At 34.5% G+C, this 21,201-nt stretch overlaps 1 protein-coding gene across 2 annotated transcripts in view; it reads left to right on the top strand.

The window, feature by feature from the left end:
* The window catches only part of LOC148941972 (ubiquitin carboxyl-terminal hydrolase 22-like), a 74,655-nt gene extending 53,881 nt beyond the window's left edge, over positions 1–20,774 (top strand). Inside the window, exons 6-10 of one of the 2 annotated variants that reach the window (XM_089103560.1) lie at positions 6,148–6,189; positions 8,511–8,713; positions 13,427–13,578; positions 18,079–18,228; positions 20,422–20,774. In XM_089103560.1, coding sequence (XP_088959686.1) covers positions 6,148–6,189; positions 8,511–8,713; positions 13,427–13,578; positions 18,079–18,228; positions 20,422–20,464 — 590 coding nt within the window. In that variant the 3' untranslated portion in view covers positions 20,465–20,774. The remainder of the gene's footprint in view (positions 1–6,147; positions 6,190–8,510; positions 8,714–13,426; positions 13,579–18,078; positions 18,229–20,421) is intronic. The other variant, XM_089103561.1, reaches the window with a different exon arrangement.
* Positions 20,775–21,201: the final 427 nt, after the last annotated feature.

Genomic DNA, 21,201 nt, shown 5'->3' with positions numbered 1-21,201 from the left:
TAGTTTATCTGTTGAATTAATAGTTTATCTGTTATGAATTAATAGTTTATCTGTTTATCTAATTTAGGTGATGTCACATATATAGTGATTTCTCTGGTGTCTTTCTCTATCTTTGCTAGTTTTACTGTGTGATCTGTGCTTCTTTCATTTTCCTTATGCGCTTTGTCTTGTCCTGTGTTGTAAATTAAGCACTTATATATATATGATATATATATATATATATATATATATATATATATATATATATATATATATATATATATATATATATATATATATATATATATATATATATATATATATATATATATATATATATATATATATATATATATATATATATATATATATATATATATATATATATATATATATATATATATATATATATATATATATATATATATATATATATATATATATATATATATATAACCCAAAAATATGGAGTTTACGAGGGACGAAAAAAAATGGAATGACAACTACATGTGGAAACTACCACACACTAACAAACTAACAACAACTGTGCAACGCAATAATGAATAATTCTAGGATGAAACAGTGAATTTCGAGAAATGAAATTTGGTTTCAAGAAACAAATCATATTGCTTTTACCTTACCTTAGACCTTAGATCCTCCTGTGCCTCCAGAGGCGCTTAGGGCATCCAAGAAAAGTCGCCAGTTATCTCTCATTGCTGCGGCCGCCCAGACATCTTGCCATTCAGATTGGATTGAGGCATTGAGGTCAGCCCGGTAGATGCGTCTCTGGGTATTTTTGGGGCGTCCTCTTCTTCTGGTACCACGTGGTTGCCAACGAAGGACGACCTTCGGTAGTCGAGTTTCGGACAAGTGAATCACATGACCAAGATATATCCACTTCCTATATTTGATCACTTTGGTTACCAGTGACTGAGATGTCTTCTGTCTTATGGTAGCGTTTGTTACTTTTTCGGACCAGTGGATATTTAGAATGCGCCTTAAGCAAATGTTTTCGAACGCGAGAAGTTTCTTTTCAAGGATTTGTTCTGTGTGCCAAGTTTCAGAACCATAGCAAAGCGTTGAGAGGACTTTGCTGTTGAAAAGCCTCAGCTTGAGTCGGAGAGAGTACTTCTGGCTGTGCCAAATTTGAGACAGTTTCCTGAAAGATGTATTGGCCTGGCCGATTCTTAACTTGACTTCTCGCTGACACGATCCTGAATTGTGGATGGTAACTTCCTAAGTACTTGAACTCTGCGACTTTCTCTATCATTTGGTTATTGCATCGTAGGTCGATTGGAGATCCAGTGTTCGCCATACTTTTGGTTTTGCTGGTATTTATCTTAAGGCCAAAAGGTTCGGTAGCGTTTCTGACTTTGTTAAGGTAACGCTGGAGCTTTTGTTTGCAGGACTCTAGGAGGCTGATTTCATCAGCAAAATCAACATCTTCGAGTTTCTTATTATCCAAATGAATCCCATGCCCGTTGTACTTCTGGGGAATATAATCAATGATAGAGATAAATAGGAGCGATGATAGCACACAGCATTGCTTCACCCATGTACGAAAGTAACGGGTACTCCCGTCACTTATCTTCACGCAGCACTTATCTTCACGCAGGCTTCAATGATTCCAATGAGCTTATCAGGAATACCGTAGTATTGGAGAACCTTCCAAAGCGTTTGGTGATCAACCGAGTCGAAAGCTTTCTCGAAGTCTATAAAGACCAACTAAAACTTATTGCGCCATTCATTCTCTTCTTCTAGCAGCATTTTAAGAGTAAATACAAGATCAGCGCATGATCTGTTTGGCCGGAATCCATGCTGTTCCTCTCGGAGATGTTCGTTCAACGCTGGTTGGATTCTGTTAAGGAGTATAGTCACCAAAAGTTTTCTAGGTATAGATACAAGGCTGATACCTCTCCAGTTTTCGCACTTTGTAGCGTCGCCTTTTTTGAATATTTTGACGAGAGTACTTTTTGTCCAATCCTTAGGAATTTCTTCTGTTCTCCAAATTATAGAGAAAAAACGTGGTCCACACAGTTATGCATGCAGCTACTGAGGATTTAATCATTTCAGCCGCAATTTGGTCTTCCCCAGCGGACTTTCCAGACTTCAGCTTCTTAGCCGCCTTTAGTATCTCCCCACCAGAGGGTACTTTAATATTGACGGCTAGATTTAGAAATGGTGTGTCTGGTATTTCTGGAGGATCAGCAGGTGGTGGTCTATTTAACAGTTTTTCGAAATGCGTCGCCCAGGCTTCGTTCACATTATTAGGGTCAGTAAGAAGTCGTCCAAACTCATCTTTGACAGGTACATTTGTCTTTGGATGTTTTCCAACTATTTCATTGGTGATGCGGTACACTGACCGAGAGTCTCCCCGTCTAGCAGCTTCTTCAGCCTTCTGAGCCATCTGTTCTAGGCTACGGCGTTTATAAGCACGGACGCTCTTCTTTATAGCCTTATCAAGTATGGCATACTCTTGTTCAAGAGGGTGTCTAGCATCAGGGGAAAGAGGGTCGAGAAGAGATTTTTTCTTGTCAGCCCTCTTCTCGATCAGATCCCACGATTTGAAAAAGATCCATTCATTCTTTGGCGACCTTCTCATACCAAGCGTTTCGTAGATAATATCATTGTAGGTTTGTCTGATAGTAGTCCAAGCTGTCTCTGGACTTTCATCTCGTAGCAGACCCAGGGTTTCAAATCTGTTGGTGAGTTTTAACACAAACTGTGACTGAACTTATAAGTCACTCAATTTTTTCGCAGTCATAGGGCCGTTTTTCTCGGGGCTGACAAATTTACTCTGATTTTTTCTGCCATCAGGCTATGGTCAGAGAAGATATCAGCGCCTCTAAATGCACGCACATTACATAGCGACATCTGCCACTTCTTACCAATAAGAAAGTGGTCGATCTGGTTTTTTTTTTTGTGTCCATTAGGTGAAGTCCAGGAGTACTTGTGTATATCTTTATGGGCGAAGAGATTGCCGCCAACAACCAAGCCGAAGGACTGAGCCATTTCAATAAGCATTTCTCCATTTTCGTTTCGTTCTCCAAGACCGTGGTTGCCTAGGACGTCGAGTCAAAAAAAAGATTTTAAGACATTAAGATTTCTGACGCTATATTGAAGATCGAGTTCACAAGCATAATTTTTGCGCGAATAATATTTTTGCTCAAAAATGAAACTAATGTAATATTATAACGCTAAAAAACTACACTTGTCCTACTGTTACATCTCTGTGCTATGTTTATCAGATTTATTTAATATTTCCCTAGAAAAAGCTATTCTAGGTATTTGATTAGTGTATTTTCGATATTTTGATTTTTAGCAATTCTTCCCCGAGGGTATAAAGCAGAAAATTTGTATAGAATTTTAATCCTCATGATAAAGTGACTAAACTAACCGTGCTATATGGGGGACTGTCCGAGTGTGTATTTAAAAATTTTGACCCGTTTTGCGTTCTTATCCCGTACAACAAAAACAAAAATCCCATGTTTTTCATATAGATAATTGTAATATTATTAATTTTGGTTTGTTTTTTCTTCTGTATTGTGTTTTTCCACTTTTATTTTATGATTGGTTGTGAATACGTTATTATAATTTAGAACATAAAATTTGCGGAATTTTTTTCACCATAAAATTGTGCCTTTTTAATCATATTTCACAATTTTATAACTTTATACAAGGTGCATAGTTCACCTTGTATTATAATGCGTAAAGCCTGAGCTCTTCAAGTTTTCTGTTTTTCGTCTAAAATACGGCTCAGCTCACGGAAGAAAGTTTGAATAAAAATGTCCTAAATTGTGTACTCTGCAATTTTCATTGTAGATGTTAACCTAAGCTATGGAAACCTATATAATCGTAAAAAAGCAAGTGTTGTGGCCTTGACTAACTTACGATAAACACACGGGGTTTTAGGGTACTTTTGAAATGACTTTTATAACTCTAAAATGAAGGCTCTTAGAAGTTTCTAGCTTATTGCATGTCATTCCAATATGAATCCTAATATGACTGGAATAAAACACTTCACAAAATTTAATAGTTCTGGAACTGCTAAAATATACTGGGGTTTCCCTAAGCGTGGCCATGGCAGGAAAAAGAAAACTGTGACAAGGCCTTATCTAGGGGGAAGGAGGCGGGTACGAGGGTTGAAACCCCCCCCTCTCCCAGTTTGATGCGTGTTTTGATGCGTGTTTTGAAGTTTTTGATTGTAGCCTCCCCCCCCCCCTTCGAACTAAAATCCTGGATGCACCCTTGAACTATAAACCAATAATTTCATCTAATATGATTTTAACTACATTTATCAGATTAAGTAGAATATGAATAATTTTCCTTAATTACTAATTGATCCTCCCTGATCTTGAAGCTGAAATTAAATAACAAAAAAAAGTTTTTTTAACTGAAAGTAAGGAGCGACATTAAAACTTAAATCGAACAGAAATTATTCCATATATGAACGGGGCTGTCCCCTCCCCAACGCCTCACTCTTTACGCTAATGTTTTTCATTGTTTAAAAAAAATAGAGCTGTGAGAAAGTCAAACTTTAGCGTAAAGAGCGAGGCGTTGTGGAGGGGCAGCCCCTTTCATATATGGAATAATTTCTGTTCGTTTTAAGTTTTAATGTCGCTCCTTACTTTCATTTAAAAAAAACTTGTTTTTTCTTATTTAATTTTTGAGCGTTTTTGATCTTGGCTCACCGTACATGAATAATTAAAGCTAAAATTTCATATTAATTTACTTTTTTTTGTTTCAATGGCTGTCTGGGAAGCTGTTTCATTTTATTTACAAACACTTCCATTATTAATAAATATATGTAACTTACGAATTAATTAAAGTAGCGACTTTCTATCTTTATCGACTTTTCACACATAGATCAAACGGCCCATCCCCTCGTAACTACATTTCTCTTTACGCTAAATTTTAAATTTTGTTCCAATTCTTTAAAAATGACCCCTTAATCACAAAGGCCGTTTATTAGAATAAATAGCTCTTATGAAAGTACTAAAAAATCTTTGACTTAAAGAGCGATGTATTGACTAGGGGGTGAACCCAATCATATATGTAATATTTTCTGTTCGTTTAAAGTCTTGATGTTGCTGCTGTTGCAGTTGAAAAACTTGTATTTTTATATTTAATTTCTGATCTTTTTTTAAATAATGCTGGGAAGTCCGGCGTCCCCTTCATAGCAATGTCCCTTCCCCCATGAAAACTTCCTTCATGGAAAGATCCTCCCACATAACCCCCGACCCCCCCCCCACTATTAGGGAAAATCTCCCCTGAAAACGTCTGTATACTTCCCAATAACCAATACTATATGTTAACATTGGGTAAAGTTTATAACTTTCAGCCCTCCTCTCGGGAACTTCGGAGGATTAAGTCATCCTAAGAGACATATTTATAATATTTTCGACCATGTTGAACAAAATGGCTATCTCAAAATTTTGATCAGGTGACTTTGGGAAAAAAATGAGCGTGGGAGAGGGCCTAATTGCCCTCCATTTTTTGGTCATTTAAAAACCACACTAGAACTTTTAATTTCCATTTGAATGAGCCCTCCCACGATATTGTAGGACCACTGGGGCGATACAATCACCCCTGGGAAAAAAAAATAAAAATAAACACGCACCCGTGATCTTTCTTCTGGCAAAAAATAGAAAATGCCACATTTTTGCAGATAGGAGCTTGAGAACTCTATAGTAGGGTTCTCTCATAAGCGGAATATGATGGTGTGATTTTCATTAAGGTTCTATAATTTTTAGGGGGTCTTTCCCCCTTTTTTCGAAAATCAGCCAAATTTTCTCAGGCGCGTAACTTTTGATGGGTAGGATTAAACTTGATGAAACTTATATATTTGAAATCAACATTAAAATTTGATTCTTTTGATGTATCTATTTGTATCAAAATACCGTTTTCTAGAGTTTAGGCTACCATTGAGCCGGGTCGCTCCTTACTTACAGTTCGTTACCACGAACTGTTTGATGAATATAAATTGCATCATTTTTTTTGAAATTTCACTCATTAATTACACCGTTTTGAAAAATTTCTAAATTTCCAGACGGAAAACATTTTTTGGGTAAAAAGGATACTGTGATAACTACCAAGGCATTGTGTAAATTAGGTAGAAAATGCGGAGGTTCATGGTGTTAATTGTAACTAAAATCTAATTTTTTGCAGTCACAATTGGATTACCATCCTGGAAAGATGAGCTAAAAACAGGTAGGGTTATTCCAGCAAGACATTACAGAAATCAAAAACCATATTGAGTAGATAGCACTTAGTCATTAATATGTATGAGTTCGGCATTAACTGAGATATCAACGTTAGCTTAATTTTGGTGTTAATGAACCTTAATGAAAAGAATGAACTTCCTGAGTTGTTTCTCCAACTGAACAACTTCCTGGGTGAACTTCCTGATGAACTTCAAATGAACTTCCTGAGTTGTTCCTTCAACTGAATTGCCTCCTCTTGTTTTCTAGATTAAGCGAGGCCATGGGAGGGTATTGGTTTTGGCCATCGGGCATTTTTTGTCTGTAACTCTGTGTGAATTTAGTTGTGTTACACGGGAATCCTCTAAAAAATACTCCTTTTTAGCAAGACCGAACACTTGACCTGTTGATTTAAAGTTATACTTCGTTTTGATTTGTCCAGTATGATATCATCTTATTGGAGAAATTTGGTTTTTATTCGAATATTGAACTCCACAAGAACTGGAAGTGTCGGAAATAATTAATGGAAGATTTCTGGCAGGTTATAGTCCCTTCACATAGGAAATATATAAAAACGCGTTAATTAGATAAAAATTCTAAAAAAGTAATATAGAAGATGAATAGATAAAAGCGGATGAGTAGAAATGATATCTATAAAAAACGAAGTATATACAAAGACAGTGTTGAATAATAACGAGACATGAAAATCAAGCGAAATTTATTAAAAAAAACTTATGAGATGTTATGTCTAATGGGAAAAGAACGAAGTAGTGGATGGGTTTATGAGATCTTTTTCAAGCACTTTGTAAAGTCTAAAAAACGAATAATCAATAGTAAAAGAAATTCGGAAGAAACGTTGATAATGAGATATAATTTTTACGTTATTCTGAATATACGAAATGCATCAAGTTTAATGGTAATCATCAAAGATTTTGAAAATTTAAATAATATTGGCGAAAAAAAAAAAAAAAATCAAGTTCATTGCTTCAAAGAACCCTATAATATAGGCTTTAAATGAGACTGTGATTTCTTTTAAGGAAGATCGACATGGGCGTGTTTTACTTTTAATTTTTGTTTTTTCCCCCAGGATTCATCGAATCAAACCAGTGTCTGTAGAATATCAGGAGAGGTATTTAATTAAAGTTGGGAAGTTCGAGTGGCTTTTAATTAGTGAAAGCGATATCCCCAGAGCAAAGGGAATTTTCCCTGCCATTTGTGGTGGCTAAAATAATTTCGACTTTTCCCTGCCAAAATTTTGAAATTTCAAAATTGTGGCCCAAAGAGGACCAAAGTGTTATCGAATGTTACTTTTGAGATACCCTACCACCACTTGATCACTGTTTATGTTAGCGTGGAGTTCAAAAGTAAATAGTTTAAGTATATTTGCTTGATTTAAAAAAAAGACGTTTGATTCTTTATGAATATTATGGAATGAAATTCAACATATCCGAGAAATCTAAAGCATAGATCGACACAAGTGTCCATTTTAATGTTTGGTTCTGGGACGAATGATCGCGGATAGGTTTTTGATTTTTCCAACGCTTCGTATTGAACCATTGGTCGTAGATTGTCGGGAAAGGGTTCATTCAAATAGAAATTTGAAGTTCGTGAGCTGTTAAAGTAACAAATGAGAGACGTCACAACAACATGCCAATTTGTCCTGCAAAACAACGATTTTGGCCCAAACAGGGCGAAAAAAAGCTTTCGAGTCAAGAAACTTGGATAACTGTTTAGGTTAGACTTATGGAAATCGTTCGATAAATTGAAAATAAAGAGCAAAATAAAAAATTAAGACCAAGAGAAATCATCCTGTATATGATGCCTCTATCACGGCCCAACTCTACGCTCATGTTTTCCTTGTGCTTTACTTTTGAGTGTGACAAATATAGGTGAAGCCAAGAGTAAGTGACATATTCCCAGATCCCTTTCAAAACATTTGAAATAAAACAAAATGTGGCTAATAGCAAATACGCATCAGTAAGCCTTTCCATTCTTAAGGAATTGTAAATTATTTTTCCCCATATGCTCATCGTGCTTGTACTTGGAGTATTGGCTCTCAAGGCATAGAGGGCTATTTAAAATCAAGTGTAAAGAGCGGAGGTTGGAGGTGGAGAACAACCCCTCTCCCCTCATTGACAAGATAATTTTTTCTTGTTTAGAGTTTGTGTTTCGTTCTTTGATTTCTATTGAACAATTTTTTTTTCTAATTTAATTTCTTTACGTGTTAATAAAATTTTAAATTTGTGACTTTTGCATTTCCAGAATCAGCATAGAGTAGATTTTGTGATCAAAAGTTCACTTTTGGGTATAACTGTATTTTTTTCGTTTCAGGCTCAAATAATAGCAGTGAGACTTATGTATCAAACGGTACAATATATCCTACCTCTTTGATTGATTGTTTGGAGCGCTTCACACGTCCTGAACATCTTGGATCTGCCTCCAAAATAAAGTGTTCCAGATGTGGAAGTTATCAAGAGTCAACGAAACAGCTAACAATGAAAAAGTTACCTATTGTTGCTAGTTTTCATTTAAAGGTAGCGGTTATAATTTTTTATAAATATGCATTTTTTTGGGGGGGGGGATTATTTAAACATTAAGTACCAGGGTACCGAGCTTTGCTTGGTGAAAAGAAAGTAGTTTTTAAAATATATTTCTTAAAAAACTTTAATTTCATTTGAACTTATTCAGATCAAGCAGAACCACTTGGGCATTAGTTATCTGTGTATTTGTGACGTCATTCGTGTCTTTTTTTTTATTATTATTATTATTATTGAGGCCCTAAAAGAGTTTTCCTGAAGTTACGACCAATCTAGCCTGTTTTTTTTTTCATACAGGAAAACGAAGAATTATCTTACTAACTACCTTTTGAACAAATAAGATTTTTCTTGTCATAATGCCTAGAATTTAATATGAATCTATTAATAGAATAGAATAGTTTTATTTATACAAGCAATCATAGTTTAGAATAAAAATTCCAACTAAATGGTGCTAATACTTACAACGAAAACAAGAAAAAAGAAAAAACACGAGACTATAACTTATTAAACACTGACATGTAAAAAGGAAAGAACGAATTGGCGAAACGGTTTGTTCTTGGAGTAGGCAATTCCAGACTTACTTTGTTAGCTGACCTTATCCCAGACTCATTTCAAAGCTATCAAACATAAACGGCTTTCTCTATAAGCTCAGAATCAGCTGATTTGTCAACAAACAAATTCTGTTTTATAACTACTCCTACTTATTGTCAAGACTTTCAACCTTCAAGAATCTCTAATTTCAGTTAGCAGACGAAAATTTTTGAAATTTATTTTAAAAATTTATGAAAATTTTTTAAGGGGATGGGAGGGGAAATTAGTTTTCCCAAAGTTTTGACAAAAGTTTAGTCGTTTGTTGTTGTTTTTATACCGGAAAATGGTAGTTTACCAATTTTCAGAAAAATTATAGTGTCATTATTCGAAAAAAAATTGTTCTTAATGTATATATATACAGTTATTACTTCATTAATACTTCACATTTGCAAGTTTGAATTTGAACATGGTTCTCGGAATTTTACAGTGGCTCCTAGGTAAGCCACTAAACTAGTACCTTATTTTCTGGTTTAGAAAACAACAACTATGATTTTTTTTTTTTAAGATTAACGTAAATTCCAAAAGCAATCAAGGACTTGTGAAAGGTGTTTTTGTAACTGCCCACTCATCTGAATAAGTTTCAGACATAATTTTACATCTAGCGCTACCTGTAGAAAATAAGATATGAGATGACACTAGCGTATTCTCCATAGAGGCGATAATTTTCTTTTGAAGAATGACTAAAGAATTAAGCTTCTTCAGACTCAATTGGTTCGTCTCAGAGAACTTTTGTCGAATTTGTGTTAAAAAAAAGAAACGAAATGATAAAAATCAACTGTCTTTTGTGTAACACTTCCACACCCATACACTGGGGTGTATTTTTCAAAATTAAGGGAGGGGAATTTTGTTGCATTTTCAATTTTTTTAACAAAATCATTTCTAAAATATTCTTTAGTATTTTAGGAGAAACAGTCTTTTACCTGCATTTTAAAGACCAAAATATGAGTCGTCTATGTCATGCTGCACTTTCCCGCAGTCATGACCTTAGCTTGGCTTCTGTTGCCGATGGCATAACCCTTATTACTTCTAGAAGAACATTTTTGTACTTGAACACTTGAACATTTCTGTACAAATTTATTTGATCCATTTGAGATTGTTTTACTTTAGTTTAATTTACTCTTTTGACATAAATATTTCTAAATCTTCTTTTTTATATAGACTCTATTAATAGCCAAAGGATGGCCATTTCTTCTTTTATTAGGCATTTTCCTCGATGAAAATCCCATTTTTAAACACCTTTTCTATGAAAGGTATTTCATACCTTTCACTATGAAAGGTATGCAGAAACCTTGGTACTCTAAGAAAGCTGAAAAATTGTACTCACGAGCCAATTCTAGGATCTTCTTCAGTTGATTCATATGTTTTCTACTACCCCATTATATGGATGTCTACATTAAATTGCTTTCTAACACTTATATAAAGCCATAAATCTGATCCAGGAAACAAATTGTTCAGCAACTAAACCATTATTTTGTTTTAAACAACTCTGTATTCTTCTCTGTGTATATTGCTTTCTTGTACCTTGCGGTGATATTACCAGATTGACTTCGTCTTTTGTGTCTGACCTACTTAGCCCTCGTGTTATACAGACTCTACAATCAGTAACAGGCTCTACAGTCAAGACAATGGCAGATCCAGGGGGACTAGGGGGCGTCCCCCCCTAACGTAGTCTAAAGTAGTGTAATTTACTTAATTAACGCAATTTTGCGTTAATCCAACTTGCTCCTAACGCAAGTTTTTCGGTCAAACCTCTTTTGCCCCCCCCCCCCAAAAAAAAAGAAGTAATGGATCCGCCCTTGAGTCTAGAGTCAGGAAAATCTGACTTTAATTCTTTTGTTAGTAGTGTTGTTCTATTGAATGCCCTTCCTTGTTCAGCTCGAGAATAGCACCCTTCTGACACATTCAAAAACCTTATAAAAATATGTTTTTGGTTTCCGGCTTTTCTTCCGTTTATTAACTATGATTCGGCTGGGTAAAATAGATAGTATCAGTTATTATTTTTAGAGACAAACTTGAGTACACTCTCTAGTCAGCACTCAGTGTACAAGTTTTTAAAATCTAATTAATTAGTTATAGCTAATTTTTCTCGCATAATTTTATATCGTGCTATAGCTTGAAAATCTTATCCATTTGCTCTTATGTGTTACGTAATCACCTGCCCCTCAAATTAAAAAAAAACTATTTTGGTTTTTCATTGATATTAAAAAAAAAGACTGCTCTTCATAGATTTTGAAAAATTATCTTCATAACTATCCCCATTTTCGTGAATTGGCTCCCCTGGCTTTGAGTCTCTATCTTGTTATGCGTGGCTTTTACATATCTTGTTAGTTTGAATACCCTTCCTGATTCAGCTCGAGAATAACACTTGTCTGGCACCTTCAAGATACGTATAAAATGTATTTTTGGTTTCGTTTTTTTCCATTTATTATTTTTTATTAAGTTTATTCCGTTTATTATTTATTCCGTTTATTATTCCGTTAGACTCCTAACTCCTAAACTAATATTCCGTTTATTATTTTTTATTTTTTTTTATAAATAAAAATAACAAACCTTTTCACTTATACTGTAATAACCGTTTAGCTTCCATTGCAATCGGTTAAGTATTTGCTGAGTGATCAAAGTAAATTCATATAAATTGAGGAAATCTTACCCCCCTCCCCCCCCCCTTTTTTTCTCTTTTTGTTCATGGATTAACGTTTAAATAGAATGCGTATTTTCCCCCTCTTATACAGGCCACGGAGCTTATATGGGAATTAGTGCCGTGTATTTGTTGTCTGATTTTAATCAATCTTATTTAGAATACCAATGAACCTTTTATTTGAAATAATGGAATAAATACACAGATAGGCAATTACGCATATATTTTACTTCATATAGATAATTGCAGGAATATTTTTAAATTTCAAGATCTAGGGGGATTTTATTTTGTGAGGGTATCTTATTAGCCTGTTCCGTAAATAAATATATTGTAAGATTACCATCTTGTAATTCCAATAAATTTAACAGAAGACTCCTAACATCTCTAGCCAACATTGGATAAATTAAGACCAATAGCAATGCGGCTGTGAAAATTAAAAGGGTGACATACGCCGTTTTGTAACTTTTCAGGCGAGCCAAAAAATGGAAAAAGTTGGTCGGCTATGGACGCTCTTAAGGATGAGGCTAATGGAGATAAAGGGAACATATTTTAAACCAACTTTTTATGCTATTTTCAGTAGTGTAAATTAGATTCAAATATTTCGAGCGAATTCAAGATGATTCTATTTTATGGCGTATGTCTCCTTCAGATAATGTGGTCCTCTTCTGTCAAACGTATTCTGAGCGAATTCAAAATTAATCCTTTTTTTGGTGTATGTCTCCTTTTTCCTTGACAAAAAAGGAGACAAATAGCAGGCCCCCATGTTATAGCTCCAGAAGATAATGCTCTTCTGTCAAAAGTAGCGTCTGTCTATCTTCGTAACGGTACAAGATAGGACAATTGTGCGTACACCATTTGATTCCTCGTACTGAATTTGCCCACGGCACATTCATAACGCATGTTTGAACAAAATGGCATATGCTGCCCTTTTAATTATTACAGCCGAATCAATCAGGTAATACTTTTTTGACTTTACTCTAGTTTGAAATATCTTATTTAGATAATCACTTGTTAAATTGCATAACTTTTTTTTTAACGTTAAGATTCAATAAAATTAAAGATTGAACTTTTTAATTGTATATTTATCTCTTTAACTTATTTCATTGTTTTATGATAATGTTTAATTATTGCTTAATTTTTAATTTAAAAAACTAAAGATTTTAACCTTAAAAAGTTACAGATTTAACTTGGAAATTTTATACATACAGTAAATTGTGGGAATATTGTTAAATTTCAAGCTTTAGGTTGTGGAGATCAAATCTCCCCACGATTAACGATTTTGACCACAAAAACTAACTTTCTTGTTATTATTTACAGTAAAATACAAAAATTTCCAATTTTTGATGATGGTGAGAAAACAGCGGGAGCTAATCTGTTAGCTAATCCTCAAAATTAAATTGAATTTAATATTTCTATATTAATTTTTTATGTTTTGTCGACCAAGTGTTTTTGAAGCTAAAATAAATAGTTTTTCATTTTAGCGTTTCGAACACTTTAATCGTTTCCATAAAAAGATTTCAACATTTATATCATTCCCAGAGACGTTGGATATGACTCCATTTCTTTCTCATCAACGGAATTTGAATAACAATGGTAATTTTAGGAATCTCAGGAATGATCGGAAGGATCAACTGTAAGTTTATTTTATTTGTTTATTAGTGCTAATTGATTGCGCAAAAATAAAACACATATACCTATATTTCACTGTTTTTTTAGTCTAAATCACGACTCAGCTAAATACGAAAAATTTTAACTGTTTACATAGGGGCTAGGGTCTAGAATCTTGATACCCGCTAACATAATTGCTCAGATATTCAACCTTTAGAGGATGGGGAAGGGTTTTCTTTGTAGAGCGGGGGTAAAAGTACGAAAATATCGCTTCTTTATGCTTAAGTTCTATAAACATTTTTTTGTGAAAGGAGTCCTTTGGGCGAAACTCAAGAGGTTATTGCTCTTTTATTCAGTGAAATAGCTAGAGTGGCAATGGGGTACGGCTGTCCCCGGGTGCAGCCTCAGAGGGGCTAACTGATTTTCTTTTTTTGTTTACATATAATGTGGTAGTGATGGCGGGAGGGGGGGGGGCAAAATTGATATTGTCCCGGGTACTGAAGACCCAAGCTACGCCTCTGCTTTTATCCCAAAGTTGCGTTAAGTTAGACATCACTCTAGTGTCGACGCTACCTATCGTATATCAGTTGTGTTACGAATGTAAGAATAATTATATTAAGCACAAACACTGTAAAATGGTACGACCGCATTTAATGGTTGAAATATAGAACAGGAATAATAAGAGAAATCGTAAGATACGAAATTTACATGATCGTTCTTTGTATAAACTAATTACTGATGTAGCATACCCAAAATGAGTCTCTTAATCAATTCGATTTTCGTTCTTTTGTTTTTGTTAGGTCGACATAGAAGTTCAGATGGTGCTGGTATATATCGGCGAAGCAGAGCATAGGTTTTATCTATTGGAAATATTGTGTGAGGAATATTGTTGCTTTTATTACTATAGCTGCGACAGGGTTTTGTACAATTACACATAATCTTACCGTGGTGAATTTTGCAAGAAAAATCGGAAAACAAAACAAAGATTAAACGTAGGAAGTTCATCTTCTTCTTCTATTTAACAGCAGGCGGGCTTTTCAGTAATACTATTTAGCCCTTTTCCTTTTGATTCAATCTGTGGGCTACAGAGCTACTGGCTTGATTGACTCATATTTATTAGATAATTTCAGATATCTTTCAGTAGATCTTTCGACTCTAGGAGTTCAAATATGAGATGATAGATGTCGATTTCTATACTCTCTCTGCAGGTATAGTTGGCTAGGCTCTTGGCTGATAGTGAGATTTTGTGGTGTTTGAAGCAATTTAGCAGTTTACAAAGCAAGGTATGTTGTGCAGACGTCAGCATATTACATTCAAATAGGCAATGGTCAATTGTTTCATTATTCATATTACAATGCCTGCAAAGAGGGGACAGGGGAATTGAACCACTTGAATTAGAAAACTTATACGAGAATGCAAGAAAATTAAGTCCATTTGTTCCAGAACGAATTCTATGATAAATTTTAGACAGATACTTATTGGGAAAGGATAGGATTATTCTTATTAAAATTAATATCTGATAGTCTCCATCGGTAAATATCTCTAATGGGGATTGGTCTCCCACTTGGTTGGTCAATATTTATAGCATTTTTTGCTATTTCATCAACCTGATGATTACCACTTATACCAGAGTGGCTAGGAATGTACTGAAGATAAGTTCTTATGCCACTTGAAGCAAGATTATCTATAATACTGAGACAATGATAAGTGTCAATGTCCAACTTATCTTGAGGAGCTGAGGCCAGCAACTCAAGGCTTGATAAAGAGTCGGAATATACAATAATATTATTTGAATTTGTAATCAAAGGTTGGTTTTCCTTAAGGTGTTCTAATGCCATGATTATGGCATTTAACTCAGCAGACATTATAGATAAATTATTATATAATCTCTCGCCCATTGCAATTTTCAGGTGAGGCAGGAAAGCACCACTTGCTACCTTCTCATTCATTTTTGACCCATCAACAAATATTTGGATCAAGATTCATCAAGAAACAGGAAGTGATCTGTTTCTTCTGTATTTTCATCTGTTTCATCTACAAATCGATCATCTCGTCAATATTCCATGGATGTTGTCAACTTCCAAACATAACTTACAACAGTGACGCTATTTGTGTTTGTCTGTGGGGGGGGGGGATTCTCCATCACCTTCATTGTTAAAAATACTCTTTTTGGTATCCTAATAAAATAAAAAAAATTACCCCCATGTCCCCTAGATTTTGAAAAGCCTTTTTTGTCTCTTCAGTAAATAAAAAATAGGTTCCGTCTGTCAGAAATTTTGTCTTGTGGCGATGTACTCTGTCAGTATTATAAAATAAGAAAAATTATTTTGTGTCAGACAAATTTTACTACATGTCAAATAAACTTGTACCTTAGTATGAAGATGTGTCGGGTATAGATCAGTTGCTAACAAATTGCATTTAGAAAAATAAGGATTATTTGCAATGGGCATCTACTATATAGTCGTAATAATAAATAGGCATCTTCTACTACTACTGCTGCTGAAAACTCACTTTAACACCAAGCTGTATGAGGTCATTGCAGTTACAGATTCTCCTCCTCCATCCCAATCTTTCCAAAGGTTCACTCTTCGCCCCTTCCCATTAAGTCCCAATTTCCTTTAACTTTTTCCTTATGACCTCTTTCCACCCCATTCGGGGACGACCTGCTTCTCCTTTGGCCCTAGATGGATGGCTAAAAAGGACTGTTTTTGACAATATGACATCTTTTATTGGCAAAAAAAGGACTGTTTTGACAATATGTCATCTTTTATCGGCTAAACGGGGCTTAGCTGTCTCAACCTTTCTTTCATCATAGGTCTAAAAAGAGTGATAGAACTGAATTTTCAAAACACGATATTGTTTGACATATGGAAAGCAAAAAGGTACCCAAAACTATCTGTAGACAATTCCTCTGGAATACATTTAACAAATGCTACTCCGTCTTTCAAAGCTTCCAAGTTTCAGAACCATGCTTGACCTCTATCATAAGCGCAGTTTCCAATATTCTATTCTTGTTTTCCTGACTTTTCTTCCAAACTTTTTCAACTATGAAAAAACAAAACCGTGTACCATGGCTGTTATACTTTTTTCATCTTTGCTAAATCTACCATCTTTGTTAAAAAGTTTAGGATATCGAGGTAGTAAAACGGCTTCAAGGTCCACTTAATATAATTTATATTAAGTTGCATCAATTTATGTTAATTAAATTATATTAACTTATATTAATTAAGTTATACAGCTAAGTTATATTTTATTACTTAATATAATTCTTAGTGTCAGTAAAATTCAGTAGTGACTTTGAAGTGTTGCTTAACAGGTTCTTCGTCTAGTTCACTTTGTCTGCTTAACAGGTTCTTCGTCTAGTTATTTGAAGCCGTTACTGCCAAATCTTCTCCATATATTAATGACAATAGGCGAATTGTATAAGTTTTTATATAATAACAATTATAATAATTTAAAACAATTTAAATACTAAAATTGAAATACAAATTTTAAATTAAATTTAAATAATAAAATTTTTATAAAGTTTATATAATTATATAAAAATTATAGGAGTTTGTTGGGAATCGCAAAGATCATGTAGTTTTTAGAGGAAAGGGGCCTTGTTCCTGATTCATTAATTTAGATTGTTATCATTAGGCTTAAATTCAGGTTTTTATCTGATGCTTCCAAATTCTAATCTGTTTCGTTTTTAGTTTTGTATTTACTATTTTGTTATTGCTGTTATTTATTCTGCCTAATTTCGGCAAAATAGGTTTACAAGGGATGATTGTATATTTATTCCCCCCCAAAATTGTACTTTTCTTGCTTAGGGAAAAATTTTCAGAGAATCTCGAATACATTGTTTCTAGAGATCAAGAGCAGCTCAAAACCGAAGCAGCTGCAGCCAGCGTGTTTTCAGCTGGTACAGATGCTTCTAAGGATTTTTTACTAGAGGGGAAAATTCCGTAGGGAGACTAAATTCAACAAAATTTGAAAGAGCAAGCAATTATACAGGGTAAAAGGAAAGCTATAGAAATATCCTTCCTAGGTTTTGTATTGTTTAAAATTTTGCCTAAGGTTTTTATTACTCTCTGTCTGGTTCGATTATTGTGTGAGAGGTTTTGACGAATTTGTCGAGACTCGGATCGTGAATATAGATTGCCAAAAATCGGTTTCACCAACCTTTTGTTGTCTTCTTCTGGTCACTTTGGCCTTCGGCCCTTCCGTTTGGAAGTGTACTGATTTTTTTTTATAACAAAATAAAACAATAATAGCAAAGTGAAATTTTTCGAAGCTGATAAATATTCAATAAACTAAATAATATTTTCTATTGTCTCGAGATTCATTTGCCATCTTTCTTCTTTTTTTTGTCATTGAGTAGAATAATTACTAAGCCTGAAAAAAACTATTTATAAGTATTTTCAACGTGAAAACTTTGTTTTGTTTTTGTTTAGGGCTCAACCTTAGTAGCTGCTCCCCCTCCTGCAGTTATACTATTATGCCTTGACAATGATTATGAATGGAAATTCCCTTTTCTTCCTAGATATTCTTTGTTTGCTGTGGTGAATCACGTCGGTTCTCTTGACTCTGGTCACTATACAAATTATATACGCCTTCATGCTAACGAGTGGTACAAATGTGATGACGCCCAGATTACCAAGGTGAAGTTGCAAGAGGTTCTAGATAGCCAAGGGTATGACTTTTTTTGTCTTAATTATTTAGAAAATAAGTCGACAACCTTGAAACTCTTGGGATGTGAGTTACCTGTTGAAATTGGGATTGTTTTTAATTCATGTTTGGTAGCACTTTCTGATTGCATGGTATATGTTGATTTGTTCTACAAAGAAATGGCGTGGAAATTGAGTATAATACTTTTTTAGGGGGAGGGGGAGGGGCATATCCGGGATTTTTTTCGGGGGGGGGGGGTTACGCGAGGTTTTTTTCGGGGGGGGGGTATATCGTATAGTAATAATGTTTAATAATAACTTGTTTTACTTTTTATTAGCAATATGTATGAAACAGTTGTAGTATAAATTGCTTGTAAACGTAACTGGGATTTTTTCAATGGCTATCTGGATTGCTTACTTATTTCTTCTTCTTCTTGTTTGGGTTGTTCTGGAGACGCTTTCCCGTCCCCAGAATCAAATACTAGGCGAATTTCTATCGGATCATATGAATTGTGATCAAAGCTATATAGATAGGACAGGAACAATAATTACCCAGTCTATAAGGATAGTCTTGACCGAGTCAATAAAGAAATCTAGATAAAGCAGTACAAAATATTTCTAACTCGTAATACTTCCTGCATGAAAATCCATCGTAAAAAAAAAAAAAAAAAAAAAAAAAAATTTATCCGCTATTTAAACGAAAAAAAACTTTGGAAAACTTTGGAAAATAAGCTTTGTAAAAAAAATTTATCCGCTATTTACACGAAAATAAACTTTGGAAAGCTAATTTTGTCATACTCAACCCATAAATATGATCTTGCTGTACGCAATCCAGAAATATAAATCAGAAAGAGCTCCCTTGTACTCAGTGGCGGATCCAGGGGGAGGGGGGCGGGCGCACCCCTAACGTAGTTTAAAGTAATATAATTTACTTAATTAACAAAAGTTTGCGTTAATCAAACTTACTCCTAACGCAAGTTTATCGGATACACCAATTTTGCGCCTCCTTCTATAAAAAAAAATCCTGGATCCGCCCTTGCTTGTACTAAATCTGGTTGAACAGTCACAGTTCTTCTGGGCTTAATGCAAGAAAAAAAATGAGACAGAATTTACCCTGGCTGGACATTCAGCATGTTGGAGAATTTTATCCACATAAAGTAAAATACTAAGAACTTCACCCCCTCCCTAATTATTTCCATGAGTAAATGTTTTGTCAAATCCAGAAACATTTAGCTCAGCAAAAGTGAACTCATGGGCAACTAAACTTAAGAATTTTTTTTCACTCGGCAAAATTGAAAAGATTATAGGTGGTTCAAGCCATGAGATGTATTTTTCAGTTGGTTAAATGATCGTGATGGTAACAATGATACTAGGAATGACGTGAACGATATATAAGGTAATAACAATGACGTAGAAAAATATTGACAATTTTTGATAATGATGGAAGTTTACCAACAAAGATAACGACATTGAAAATGACGATATTGTTGGTGTTACTGGTAATGATATTGCCATGAAAACAATGATCATAATGGAAAGGATTAGATAGTCTGACACTTGATAGGCATGGAGGTCAAGAATGGAAATGATAATCCCATTGGTAGCAAGAATAGTAGTAACCATAGTCCTTTAAATGACTTGGAGCTCATTTTCTGTGTGTCTTCTTAGCCTGATTATCCATTAAAACGAAATCTATGAACGACATTAAAACGACATCTATGAGTGAGGGTGCATAACCCCCCCCCCCAAAAAAAAAAAAATAAATAAAAAATTAAAAAAAGATGCAACTCTGGCTAATTGTGTTTTATTTGGTGATGTAGGACAAGGGAATTCCTCCTCTAATATTGACCTAAACACCCCTGTGGGAAACTCGAAAACTTCAGACTAAATAATACTCTATTTTTTTGGTAATATCTATCATTCTACAGAACCACATAAACCCGAGCCTTAGAGTGTCGTTTAAAGAGAGCATGTCAAGAGACATGCTCCTGTGGAATAGCTCAGGGGTTATCCAGACATGGCCTGAGGGGATAACTCTCCTGTCTCCTGTCTTTGATGATTACCATTTAACGTAGGGTAATGGTGTTAAGCATTGACCATAGCCTCTTACGGAAAGAGGTTAGAGGTACATTACTTCCATTGCTTTTGTTTTACATTTATAATTTTAATATGCGTATATTGTCTGATTTTGATGTTAACCATTTTCTTTTTATTTTCAGGTACTTGCTGTTTTATCATAAGCAGATCCTAGAATATGAATAAGGATATGAGTGGTATAGGAAATATTTCATTAGGGTATTTTTAGAATCCGAAAAGCTGTTTTTTCTTGTGATAAGATTTTATTTTTTTATTTCTAATGCTATTGATCGTTTTTTTCGTATTAATCGTAGGTCTTTAAATCAAGCAGTGTTAGCCAGGGCCGTATCCAGGATTTTTGTTCAGGGGAGGGTTTACTAATTTTTGACTTTTGGGGGGGGGGGTTTACTAATTTTTGACTCAGTTTTCGACTAATTTTACTGATTTTTACCTAGGTTTTACTAATTTTCGACTTATTTTCGAGTCGGTCAAAAATTTCGGAGGGGGGGGGGTTCAAACCCGGTAACCCCCCCCCCCCTGGATACGGCCTTGGTGTTAGCTAAATCATGTGTTGGTAGCTTTTTTTTTCACTTTCCTGTTTTCTTTTACGAGAGTTTGACCGCTGAATGATTGTGTAGGAATAATCAATAATGCTCAATATTTGATTCGGATATCTATAATTGTCCAAATCAGTGGCGTCAATTGAGGGAAGGGAGAAGTGGGTCATGCTCCCCTAGTCCCCCTCCATTAGATTTTGAAAACACCTATTTTGAATTTTCCTTGAAGAATGCCTAGTATTTCCATTGAAAACATCGGAAGAACAACAATTTTGCCCCCGACCATAGCTTTTTTTTTTAGTCCAAGACTTCTTTTATTTAATTTTCCATAATGTAATCTTAGCTACAAGAAGAAGAGAAGCATTA

The sequence above is a fragment of the Artemia sp. Qi Xiang Cuo genome, chromosome 17 (assembly GCF_049724085.1).
Source record: "Artemia sp. Qi Xiang Cuo chromosome 17, ASM4972408v1, whole genome shotgun sequence".
Lineage (NCBI taxonomy): Eukaryota > Metazoa > Arthropoda > Branchiopoda > Anostraca > Artemiidae > Artemia > Artemia sp. Qi Xiang Cuo.
This window is presented reverse-complemented; position numbering and strand designations above follow the sequence as displayed.